Here is a 13,283-nt window from a genome sequence, read left to right on the forward strand (position 1 = left end):
AAGGAAGTGGATTGGCCCAGATTAGGGCAGATAGCTTTCCCTCTCCCTGACAAAATGGCAGCCCCTGCAAAACCACGTGGAACTCGGGGAAAGAAGTCATTGCCGGCACAGAGATGCTGGCAGACAACCTCACTCTGTCCTCTGCATTCTCTAGTGCTCCTGACAGGTGTCTGGCTTGTCCTGTGGCCTCCAGCACTGCTAACTCCAGGAAGGCAGGGGCTGCTTCTCAGTCCACTGCCTCTCCCCAGAATTCCCTAGCCCTGGACTTTAGACAGAGGATATACACAAATATCTATTTCTTTTAAACTTTCGGTTAGTTTTCAAAAAGTTATATGGGTAAAAATACAACATGGGGACATGGGTAAAAACACAAACAAAATGAAAGGATGTGTAGTGGAAACTGAGTCTTACTCCTAATCTTGACTTCGAGGCCCCTGCCCTTCTTAAAGGAGCCAGTCGCTTTGGTGTTTTCATGAAGCTATGGGCCTGTCTAGGGAGAAAAGAACCTCTTGTAACTTTTTATCCCCCCAAACGGTCATTTCCTGTTACAGACACACCACATTTTATTGTGCTTTGCAGATACTGCATTTTTTATAGATGGAAGGTTTGTAGCAACCCTGCTTTGAGCAAGTCTGTTGGTATCATTTTCCCAGCAGCATTTCTTTACTTACTGTCTCTGTGTCACATTTTGACAATTTTCACAATATAGCAAACTTACTCGTTATCATTAGATTTGGTATAGTTGTCTACAATCAGTGATTATGACTCCCTAAAAGCTCAGATGATGGTTAGCATTTTTTAGCAATAAAGTATTTTTTACTTAAAAAATTTTTTTAATGTTTATTTTTGAGAGAGAGAGAGAGAGAGAGAGAGAGACAGAGTACGAGAGGGAGACACAGAATCTGAAACAGGCTCCAGACTCTGAGCTGTCAGCACAGAGCTCGATGTGGGGCTTGAACTCATAAACCGCAAGATCATGACTTGAGCTAAATTTGGATGCTTAACTGACTGAGCCACCCTCCTGCCCCAGCAATAAAGTGTTTTTTAATTAAAGTATATACATTGTTTTTAAATAGATTAATGTATAGTGTAAACATAACTTTTATATGCATTGGGAAACCAAAACATTCTTTTGACCCACATTATTGCAATACTTGTCTTATTGTGGTGGTATGAACTGAACCCATATGTCCAGAGTTTGCACATATTGTTTTTTCATTTTACAGTAATATGTTGATCATTCCATATTAGTCATCCTCAAATATGTTGAATATTTAAGTATTCATAAAACCCCTGAATTAATTGGGGAAATGTTAGTATTCTTGTGTTTTGTTTTTGTTTTTTTAAGATTTTAGTTTTAAATGATCTCTACACGCCTCAGAAATGTTACTATTCTTTTTAATTTTTAATGTTTTTATTTATTTTTGAGAGAGAGAGAAAGAGAGAGAGCATGAGCAGGGGGAAGGGCAGAGAGAGAGAGAGAGAGAGAGAGAGAGAGAGAGAGAAAGCCAGGGAGGAACAGAGAGAGGGAGGCAGAGGATCCAAAGCAGGCTCTGCTCCAACAGCAGAGACTCCAAACCGGGGCTCGAACTCATAAACCATGACATCATGATCTGAGCCGAGGTCAGACGCTGAACCGACTGAGCCACCCAGGCGCCCCGGAACATTACTATTCTTATCTCAAAATTGGGAAATGGATTGGTTGAAGGATTTTTGCCCCAGGGGTAGGACTAGAAAGCAAGTTTTCTTATTCCTTCTCTACTTGCTATTCCTACTGTGTTTTTCTCTGAGTCGTACATTTATGTTATTTGAAATTGCTATTTATCTGTGTGGTGGAGGCCAGGAACAATTACTTCCCTGGTTCACTGCTTATAATCCTGCCTGGAGCTGGGGTAGAGGGTCTCCTCCACACTCACTTGGGAAGTAAGTTTAGGCCTTTACACCCCACTGCAGTAACAGAGATTCCTTGATGTGAACACTTTGTTGCCACCTTGTGCAAAGTGAATCAGGAAGACTTCAAACTACCATGTTTCTTTCAAATGCTGCAGAGACTGTTACAACAGGAAATAGTGCTTTCAAGCCCCCACTTCCAAAGTTCAAGTTTTGCACAAGTCCATGTCATCTGCTATGACCTTTTACCTCCTGTCAGGCAAGACATGAGTCCAGCTCAAAGGGCCGGTTTGTATCTTCAGGATTTACCATAAGACATGGTATATCTTATTAGTGGAAGAATGTTGGAAAGTTGTAGACATAAGACAAAAGTGTGGGATTTTATGGTCTCTCAAGAGGTGAATGCTAGCTTTCACGATACCTTCACAGAAGCCCATTTTATTTGCTAAGAATATAATTCTTGTAGTCGTTTATGTCCTGCCTTCCTCCTGTGAAAAGATGAGTGATGTCTTGAAGTGATATCTACCGTGATTGTCAAAATAAATGAGGTCCAGTTTTGACAGTTAGAAATTAAATGTTCCCTTTTCTTTTCAGGGACACGTGGCCTTCAGGAATCATGAGCAACCCATTTGCACACCTTGTTGAGCCTTTAGATCCTGCACAACCAGGAAAGAAATTCTTCAATTTGAATAAACTGAAGGATTCAAGATATGGTAGGTGCATGGCTCTATGATGTTAATTGTTCTGACAGCAGTTTGAGTCTCGTTTGCATAGTAATTAAGCTATGTAATTAATTAGCCTTTAGGAGATTTGAAGGAGGGAGTAGCAGAAATGGCTGAATGGTCTTGAATTAAGCACACAAACTCACACACCTTTTCTTATGTTGCTCATTTTTATGTTAGTAATGATTATATACATGTGACATTTATATAACACTTTATAGTATATAGAGGGTTTATACATATATATTACATCATTTGGTCTGCATAACAACCCCTTGAGGTCATGTTTATAAAATGTTAGAAGTCCTGAGGAAGCTGAGACCCAGAGAGGGTCAATGACATGATCAAGAAACAACAATGTGGGTAAGAGCAGAGGACAAAAACATGTCTTTTTTATCCCAAATCCTCTGCTTTTCTACCTTTGCACTCTTGTCTTTTCCAAATAGTATTGGTGAATAGTTTTCATAGATCAGGAATGAACATTTCTTTTATAAATAAACAGTTTTTCTTCTGAACTGTTGTTGTATCCTTGAACCCACTACCAGTAGCCATTCTGCATGGCATGTGGGCTTATATTTCCTTTGAAAGGTGTATGTGACCAAACTTTGGTCTTAATTACATTAGTTGTAAAGAAGTTATTTTCTCATTTCTTGAACACTAGTGTTCATAAGAAATATTACTGTGTGTGTGTGTGTGTGTGTGTGTGTGTGTGTGTGTGTGTGTTACTTGCCAGCACATAATATGGTAAATATCTAGGCTAACTTCTTTCATGATGACTTAACAGAAACTATTAATGGAATCCAAGGTAAGGCAATCATTTATTGTGAAAGAATTAACTTTTTCTATTACTGAATGTCTCTTCAACCCATTCAGTATTCTTACATATCGAACTGTTGAAATCAATTTAAATTTACCCTCTTTCCCTGTTGGAAAAATAGTCTGATGCTTCATATCAGGTTTATATGGGGACTGGCTTTAAAATAGCTCTTATAATAATGTGTCTCATGACTTGTGTTTATTTTGTTATACTTTTTTCTTTTTTTCTAGAACGCTTACCATTTTCTATCAGAGTTCTCCTGGAGGCAGCCATTCGGAACTGTGATCAATTTTTGGTGAAGAAAAATGACATTGAAAATATCCTAAATTGGAATGTCATGCAGCATAAGAACATAGAAGTGCCGTTTAAGCCTGCCCGTGTCATCCTGCAAGACTTTACGTGAGCCTAATGTCACTTCACTTCCCTGTTCACTGCCTCCCTTGCCAGCCTTTAAGGAAAGCTTGAATCACACACACACACGCACACATGCTATGACTGTATAATTTATCACCCATTATCCAGACACTTTTGAAAACGAAAGAGGTCTGTTATCCTGGACAGCTAGAGATTGTCCCCGACAAGTGGGATGTGTAGTCACTCCACTTCTTCCAGTGGCAAAGGTCATTGTTTTTGGAGATCCTAACCTTAAGTATACTAACAAAAAGTGGAAGAAATAGCATGGAGTAGGGCTATCTTGGAATCTTCTCTCCCTCACATCCTGTCACCCAGATAGCCAGGTTTGAAACAGCTGTCCTTAGAATATCAATATGCTGTGTCCTGAGGGGAGACTTGTAGTTCACACGGCCTGACCTGTTGCCCTTAAACCTCAGTTCACATCCTGCTATTCCTGGGAGTCTTTATTCCCCATCATGGCCTGTTTTCTGAGATCTTGCCTTTCCCTTTTTAAGTGATGTTATTTTATTCCTTGTAGAGACGAAATTTTACTTTACCAAAGGACAGTCTAGAGGACAAATTTTATACTCAAAATAATAAAAAGGAAGGATTCACAGCATTCTTCTCTGAATCACATCCATTTCTTTAAATTTGGTTGGAGGTTGGAGGTTGGAGGTGAAATCCGTGTATCTTCTATAGGCCTTTGTTACCCACCCCCCCACGTGAATGGGAATCAGCCATGGCAGTAACAGCCCCAGTGTTAAGTGCACATTTTATCACAGTCTCTATTGTGTTGTTTACCACAGACCGTATGTGTTGTTAACTTTAATGCAAAATTGCATGTAGAGATACCACTCAGTCATGGCACTTACTACCAATTTCTGCTCAAGGAAGTGTGTTTAGAAACTTCCACTTTTCTAAGGCATCTATTGTTAGCCCCACTGATGAGTTTGTCTCGTGGCCAGTATTGTCACTGGAGGCAAAAGGTGAAAAATCTAAGTATACTTGTTTAACAGTTTTGTTTTCTGTTTAATTCTCTCTTTTCTTAGGGGTGTGCCAGCTGTGGTTGACTTTGCGGCAATGCGAGATGCTGTGAAAAAGTTAGGAGGAGATCCAGAGAAAATAAACCCTGTTTGTCCTGCTGATCTTGTAATTGATCACTCCATCCAGGTTGATTTCAACAGAAGGTGAGAGATTAGGATGAATACTTGGGTTTTCTGTTTTGTGCAGAATCTTGGAGATCAAGTCTTCTTTGTGTGTGTAAGTAAACAAAAGAAGAAAATCTTTAAAATATGTATTCAGAAAAACTCAAACTTAATACAGATTTTCCAGTGAAGATTTTGGGGGTGGGGGGTGGGGGGTTACTATGTGTCGGTTTTTTTCTATTTACTTCTTTTGGGGCCCAGGCTGAAGGAGAAAGCACCTGGTGATCACAGAGGCTCAAGAGGGCAAGTGGGAACCCACAATATCTCTTGAGGCTTAGATTAGGGCTGGCAGATTAGAATGCTGTCTATTTGCAATAATATTAATCAAAGCAAGACACACAGTCAAGCCCTAACTCCGTAGTGGGAAGTACACTCCATCTGTTGTAAAAGTAAGTGCAAGATTATACAGCCAGGGTTTGGATACAAGCAGGGCAACCAGGTACTGCTAAAAGCCTGATATCTGAACCTAGAAGAATAACTAAATATAGTTATCATCAACTATGAGTGCAGAAGAAAGAACTATACCACATTCAATGCTGGGAAAATTAGTTACTTGATAGAGCAGGTCCTATGAATTAAAGCACTAATATTTTTTAAATTAAATCATCAAAAACTTTAAAAGAAATATAAGTATGTATATGTCTTGATGAGAAAGATCTTTCTAAATTTAAAAGCAGTAAATGAAGCAAACAAGGAACTATAGATTTAATGGCTTCAAAGTTAACGGTAAATATCTTTAAAATATTTGCAACAAATACAACAAAGGGCTAATATCTTTAATATATAAACCTTGTGTATAATCCATTAAAAAATCGTAAAACCCAGCAGATAAATGGGTAAAGGAAAGTGGATGTTTCATAATAAAAGGAAAAACAAATGGTAAACACGACATAAATCCTTTTCAACTTTACAAGTAATAAAAAAGTAGATTAAATCCTTGAGATACCATTTTCTCCTATCAGTAAAGATTAGAAAATAAACATTAATTATAAAGGTGTCATGAGGGAGACACTTTTATGTGCTGCTGATCACACTGAATTAGAAATGATGAAGGCAGCGTGTATTAAGATTATTAGAAATCACCATACCTTTCATCCTGGAATTTCCACTTCTGAGCATATCCTTCACAGATACCTGAAATTCAGAAATAGCTTAATGACTACATAGTGTTCATTAAAGCATGGTTTTTAATAGTGAAAACCTAGAAGCATCCTAAACGTCCAACAAAGGAGAATGATTAAATTAAGGTATGTCCTTGAAGTAAATTATTAGGTAACATTTGCTGTTACAATTATAAAGCGTTTAATAACACTTGGAACATGCTCGTGTCTTAGCTCAATGAGCCAAATATAAATTGCTTGTATAGCGTGATTTCAGCTAGATGAAGAACTATACAGAGATTAAAAGATTGGAAAAAGAGATGCCAAACTGCTAGATGATTTATCTCTGGGATTGTAACTGTTCTTCATTTTCACAATAAGAAGCTATTGGTTTGGTTTATTTATTATTTTTATTTTTAGAGGCAGAGCGTGAGCAGGGAAGGGGCAGAGAGAGAGACAGAGGATCCAAAGCAGGTTCCATGGTGACAGCACAGAGCCCGACGTGGGGTTCAAACCCACAAACCATGAGATCACGACCTGAGCTCAAGTCGGACACTTAACTAACTGAGCCACCAGGAGCCCCGGAAGCTATTGTTTTTAAATTAAAAAGTCACTTAAGATAGGAAACAAACCACTCAAAGAGAGAGACAGAAAACTTTATTTGCTTCCTTGGGGACTTAAGTGGGTTCCATACAGCCTCAAGGGAACTGTAGTAGCTGGTCATTCTCAAGTTAATGTCAATATCCAAGCCAGATAAATTCAGGATAAAAAGACATCGGCTTTGTCCCCTGAATTGATGGTTCTTGGAACAGACTGGAGATTCGGCAGCTGTTCCCTTTCCTTTGGACTCTAAACTCATCCTTAGGCAATTTGTCTTTTCTTTTTTTCCCTCCGTGAATCACATGAGCTCAATTTAATAGTTTGGTGTCAAAGGGAAGAATAAGAAGTACATGGATAGAATGTTACTCTATTTGAGGGTAAGGATATTTCCTAACACCCCACTTCAGAAGTTATAAAAGTAGCCTCGCAAAATCATTGGCAACTTTATCTTTCTTGAAGATTCTCACTGATGTTGATAATTTACCTTTATTTCACTGCCTGCAAGGGGAAAGTACTGGTGGAGATAGAATTGTAATTGTTTTAATGTCTGAAGTCTTTTGACTGAAAATTCAAAGAGCTCCTGGCTATTATTAAGCAGTTAATGAATCTGAGTCATCACCAAGTTCACTGTGATTTTTTTTTCCTTGAGACCCATCAACTCTGATTTCAATTTTTTATGGACCCTTTACATTTATACCGTAGTACTGAAAACATTATTATAAAAACAGCAAAGTCTAGGGGGGAGCTTTGGTCCAAATTGATATCCAAATCTGGCAAACACTTTTTTTTTTCTTTTTTGTAATTAAAGAGAACATTTCTGTTAGAAGTATTTTCATTGGTGGTGTTTTGTTTTTATTGCTTGAGTTTGGTTTTGCAATTTGACCTCCCAGGCTCTTTCCTCATTTTTGTAAGGAATTAAATGTGATATGTCTCAACTTCTGTGGAACTGTGTGCTGTGGGCTTATTTCCAGCTATTTCCAGAAATGAACTCAAAAAACTGTGGCAGGGTGCTGGGATGATAAAGGTTCTCGTTTAAATATTTCCGAGCTCTTTGCCTTGCTTGAATAATAATAATTGGCCACACACCATTTTTAGGAATGGAGGGTCTAGCTAACTCATTATTGTAAAATTACAATAATCATTCAAAGTTACCTCAAAAATAACCTTTTCTTTTTAAAATCCCAACAAGAATATCAAAACAACTTCTGACCAGATTTCATGAGTGTGGAAGCTCTCTCCTCTGTAAATAACTATAAATAACTCTGTAAATAAGTTTGTGAATTTCTGGAGTACCATTAAACGTAATAGAAACTTTGATATACGTCCAAATCTGAATTCAAATTACATAACTAGGGAGAAATTTCCTCTTTAGTCATATTCAGAAACTTTATTAAAAGCTCAGTAGATTGGTGAATTCAGGGAACTTCTGAGTTCAAATTCAAATTCTAGGTCTGTTCATTCATCCCAGTAACTAGAAGTGTTCATTGAGCCAAGGTTAGAATAAAAAAAGTTTTGTTTTAAATAGTAAATAGGTTTTTACCTAGAGTTAACCTATCTTAAAACAGCCTGAGCATGTCTGGCTTCTGCTTGTCCTGTGAATATGTCGTTTCCAGAATTCTCTGGGGTGAACGTTCCCCTCCCAACCCTGCTTCTGCTGTGAGAGGCTCTGTTGTCCTTCCGCTGCTGGAGGCATGAGGGGGAGGAACCCTGACTGGGTGTCCACAAGTGCTCCGAGTAGAAGAGCCACGGGCACCAGACACAGGGCCACACAGGGAGTCTGGAGGGTTCGGCCAGCGGTATCACTTGATCCAGGGTGCGGACCAGGGAGGGAAGAGCTGGAAAAGGCACAGAGAGAATACAGGAGAGAATAGAGGGTGCAAAGGCATGAGGGAAGTGAGGTTTGGGAGAACATGAGGGCTTCAGCATGGCTGAAGTTAAAGTTTGAGCCAGGCGATAGAAGAGGGCTTATAAAGGAAGTTTGAGAGGTGGCTGGGTGGCTCAGTAATTTAAGTGTCCTTACTCTTAATTTTGGCCCAGGTCATGATCTCACAGTTAGTGGGTTCCAGCCCCTCATCGGGGCATGTGCTGACAGTGTGGAGCCTGCTAGGGGTTCTCTCTCTCTCTCTCTCTCTCTCTCTCTCTCTCTCTGCCCTTCCTCTGCTCTCTCTCAGTCTTTCAAATAAATAAATAAAAGTTTTTTAAACAAGGAAATTTGAGGTTACACTGAAAAACTTCATTTTTTTTTAATTTTCTTTTTAATGTTTATTTATTTATTGAGAGAGAGAGCAAGCCAGGGAAGGAAACAGAGAGGGAGAGAGAGAGAGAGAGCGAGAGAGCGAGCGCATCCCAAGCCAGCTCCGGGCTGTCGGCACAGAGCCGGATGCGGGGCTCAAACTCACGAACTGTGAGATAATGACCTGAGCCAAAACCAAGAGTCAGACATTTAGCTAACTGAGCCACTCAGACGCCCTTGAAGAACTTTTGTGTTTTATTTAGGGAAGAGATTTGTACTTTACTGAGAAATGGGAGGCCATTGGCAGGTTCAAGAAGGGTCATGATAATCTATGTTTTAGAAAATGGATGCTGGCGACGGTATAAAGGTAGGTTGAAGAGACTGACAGAGGAGCCAGTTAGGCCTTTTCTGGAGTAAATGCTTGGATAGTTGTAGATACTAAGTAGCAGGAGGGGAAGTCAGTCGCTAGATGATACAGACAGATGGGGACGGGGATGAGGTTCAGGAAGCAAGCTCATGTGTTAGGGTGTGACCCGTTGAGTATGTGGTGCCTGAGGTGTTCCTGATGCAGATAGATGCCTGGGATACATTGGAAATGTGGACCCGGACCTGAAGAGACAGGTGGGAGTCAGAGGGATGGAGCCCTCAGTGTACTGGTAAGAAGGTGGAAACGAGTGCCTAAAGGAGTAGCTGTACTGATCCAGAGGATCCAGAGGCTCTGTCCTTCCAGGGGTAGCACACTTGTCCTGCCTCGTTCCCCTACATCACCATCTCCTTTCTCTATTTCTACCTTCTGCTTTTCTCTCATGCATACACACACTCACAGACATTCATACAGTACATCAGGGATCACCTTTTTTTGTAAAGGGCCAGTAGTAAATATTTTAGGTTTTGCTGCCTACACACTGTTTCTACTCACATATCCTTTTGTTTTCAACCTTTAAAAATGTAAAAATTATTGCTTGCTTCAGGGCAAAACCTGTACAGACACTGGGCTGGATTTGGCCCGCGGAGTTTGTGGACCCCTGCTCTAAAGCACCCTCAGGAATTGATTCCCTTAAAGCAACTGACACTTAACCTTGGAGAATATTCACATCAGGAGAAAGAAGTCAGTGTCATAACTGAGTGTATAAATGTGTAAACTGAGTAAATGCTGAGTGCTTGCAGCCCTTTTCTTCCCAAGGAGCACCTACCTGTCTTTATCTGGCTGACTCTTCTTCATCCTTCAGACTGGATCGGTGTCATCTTCTTCTCGAAGGCATTCCCGACCCCCAGTCTGAGTGTGTGACCCTATCTGAGTGTTCCCCTGGCACTCTGTACTTCCTGTATCATGGCATGATGGTCACACTCCCATAATTGCCTGGTTGTTTCTCTGTATCGCTCACCAGGCTCTGGGCACCAAGTGGGCAGTGCATTGGCCGCTGTTGCATGCTCGTATTCCCAGCGAGTGGCAAGGATGGGCTCTGTGGATCACGAATGAGTGAGGAAGAGGGTGGAGGAGAAGTAGAGCATGGCGGTTAGGGGAGAGGCCCCAAGGCCGTCAGACCTGGGCTCAGATGATTTCTCTGCAAGTGTCCGATGTCTGGCCTTGGACAATTTAGCTAACCTTTCTGCACTTTGGCTCCTGCTGTTACTACGATTGTGGTGGTGGTGGTGCTGACCACTACCACCACTGCTGCTGCAGTCTCTACCACTCCAGGAAGGCCCCGTGGCGTAGGGATTCAGAGGCCGCCAGTTCATTTCCAGCTCCACCATTTACTAGCTGTGTGGTCTTGAGCAAGTTTCTTAACTTCTCTGGTCTCAGTTTCCTCTTTTGAAAGATGTGGCTGATCCATCTAACTCAAAGGGTTAGACTGTGGAGACTGAGAAAATAAATTTTAAGTTTAAAAAATTTTTTTTTAACATTTTATTTATTTTTGAGACAGGGAGAGACAGAGCATGAACAGGGGAGGGTCAGAGAGAGAGGGAGACACAGACTGAAACAGGCTCCAGGCTCTGAGCTGTCAGCACAGAGCCTGATGCGGGGCTCAAACTCACGGACCGTGAGATCATGACCTGAGCTAAAGTCAGACGCTTAACCGACTGAGCCACCCAGGCGCCCCATAAATTTTAAGTTTAGAAGAGTGGTGGCTTCCTAGTAAAGTCAGTAGGTGTTTACTATTAATGAATGAAGTCTGACTTGGGTCTTAGCTATTAATTTTACCGCCCTTTCCTGGGTTCACTCAATCCATGATATACAGTTTATGAGTGCCTTCTGTGCTCAAACCTGCGAAGTTGTAACTATGAGTTGTTCTACTTTGACTCAAGATGTATGTAATTTGATTATAAAAATCCTGGAAGAGCTTCTTGATTCCCTGCTCTGCCTGTGTCTTTCCTATTGGACTGAATGACTTTGAGTAAACTCCAGCATATAATCTGTGCTTTATAGATACTCTTGGGTGGCACCATCCTCCTCAGAAACCTCTCTGGGAGCTAGGAGACTGATTTTATAAAGGCCTGTGCCTCCTGGCATCGCTGTTTCGCTGTCTCCCAACATAAACAGATGAAAATGCCAGCCCGGACCAGGCTCAGCTCAGAGAGGTGTCATAACAAGGTCAGGCAGGACGAAGTACAGAGACCAAGGTTCTTTAAATCTCTAAGCTGCTGTTGTCGTCATAAATGTCCAGACACTGTTCCTAAAAGTCAGGCTGTGTGACTAGACTAGCTATAACTTGAATTCACTTAATGTTTGTTACTCACCATGTTTAAAGGTATTATAGAGATCACTTGAACCAAATAATAATTACTCTTTTTACTTTTTCTGATTACCTCTCGTTTCCCATGTAAATAAACACAATCGGTATCACCCAGCAAGGCCACAGATGAAATTGCCAGTTGGTTTCTTTATCACTGAGAAGTCTGACCGGTAACATTTTAAGCCTTAAAATTTGTACATTCAGCTTTTCTCTCTGACAGGGCAGACAGTTTACAGAAGAATCAAGACCTGGAATTTGAAAGAAATAGAGAACGGTTTGAATTTTTAAAGGTATGGGCGGAGTTTGCTTCCATTGGCTGGTTGTTTATAAACGCGGGTACGAGGGGGAGGTACCAAGGAGCTGGGCTGCATGGAAGTGCATCGGATACTCATTGCGTTCTTTCCGGTCCTTCCTAGTGGGGTTCTCAGGCTTTTCGCAACATGCGGATTATACCCCCTGGCTCAGGAATCATCCACCAGGTGAATCTGGAGTATTTGGCAAGAGTGGTATTTGATCACGATGGCTTTTATTACCCGGACAGCCTTGTGGGCACGGATTCGCACACTACCATGATTGATGGTTTGGGAGTTCTCGGCTGGGGTGAGTATTGTTCCAGGTTCCTCTTCCACACACGCTGTTCTGTAGTGTGTAGCCTAATTCACACTGATCCCGTTATAACATCCCAGTAGCACGACTTTGTGTGACCACACATATCAGAGAGACGTTTTTGTCTGCTTTATTTACTGCTGGATTTCCACCTCACAGGTACTCAATAATAATGTTTTGGAAGAACGAACTGGAGCTGTTTGTTAAAAATTGAGACTCCAGAACCCCACTTTCCAGTTGGTATAGAACCAAAGGGATTGTGATACTGCTGTTTTGGGGACCACACTCTGAGAAGTGCTTATAAAAATTCTGTAGAGGGAAATAGAAAAAGATAACTACTCATTACAGGATCCAAATCTACACTAGGAAGACATTGTAATGGGGTTGAATTATGCCTGAGGGATATACTAAGGCATGCTGAAAGCATTCTTCTGCCCTGCCTTCCTTGCAGGAGTGGGTGGTATCGAAGCAGAGGCAGTCATGCTGGGTCAGCCAATCAGTATGGTGCTTCCCCAGGTGATCGGCTACAGGCTGATGGGAAATCCCCACCCTCTGGTGACATCCACTGACATTGTGCTCACCATTACCAAGGTAACAACTTGCCCCCTCTTCCATGGTCTTGGGCAGTCACAGTGACGGGAGGAAATACAGGCTGGCATCCATCTTGGTTTCTCTGTGCACTAGGAAACAGTATGTTGATGATTTTTAAAAAGAGATGAGATGAGGAGAGGGTTCTTTGTTAAGTTTTAGATAATTATGTTCATTTTACTCTTCCATGGCTGCATGGATCCTTTTCTTTAAAAGGGTACTTTGAAATTGTGAAATAGTTCAGACACACAGAAGTTGAAATGACATTGGCATGCACCACCACCCAGAACTAACAGTTGGTAACATTTTGCCACCTTTGCTTCAGAGCCCTCTCTGTATGTATACTTTTTATGAGATAAAATGGGATATTTATGGCTAAAGCCATCCTCCACAT

At 41.0% G+C, this 13,283-nt stretch overlaps 1 protein-coding gene across 1 annotated transcript in view; it reads left to right on the plus strand.

Moving 5' to 3' along the window:
* The window catches only part of ACO1 (aconitase 1), a 65,422-nt gene that overhangs the window by 22,244 nt on the left and 29,895 nt on the right, over nt 1-13,283 (plus strand). Inside the window, exons 2-7 of the mRNA XM_049624763.1 lie at nt 2,485-2,603; nt 3,660-3,828; nt 4,872-5,009; nt 11,916-11,985; nt 12,112-12,295; nt 12,753-12,892. Of these exons, the coding sequence (XP_049480720.1) occupies nt 2,507-2,603; nt 3,660-3,828; nt 4,872-5,009; nt 11,916-11,985; nt 12,112-12,295; nt 12,753-12,892 (798 nt within the window). The 5' untranslated portion in view covers nt 2,485-2,506. The remainder of the gene's footprint in view (nt 1-2,484; nt 2,604-3,659; nt 3,829-4,871; nt 5,010-11,915; nt 11,986-12,111; nt 12,296-12,752; nt 12,893-13,283) is intronic.

The sequence above is a fragment of the Panthera uncia genome, chromosome D4 (assembly GCF_023721935.1).
Source record: "Panthera uncia isolate 11264 chromosome D4, Puncia_PCG_1.0, whole genome shotgun sequence".
Lineage (NCBI taxonomy): Eukaryota > Metazoa > Chordata > Mammalia > Carnivora > Felidae > Panthera > Panthera uncia.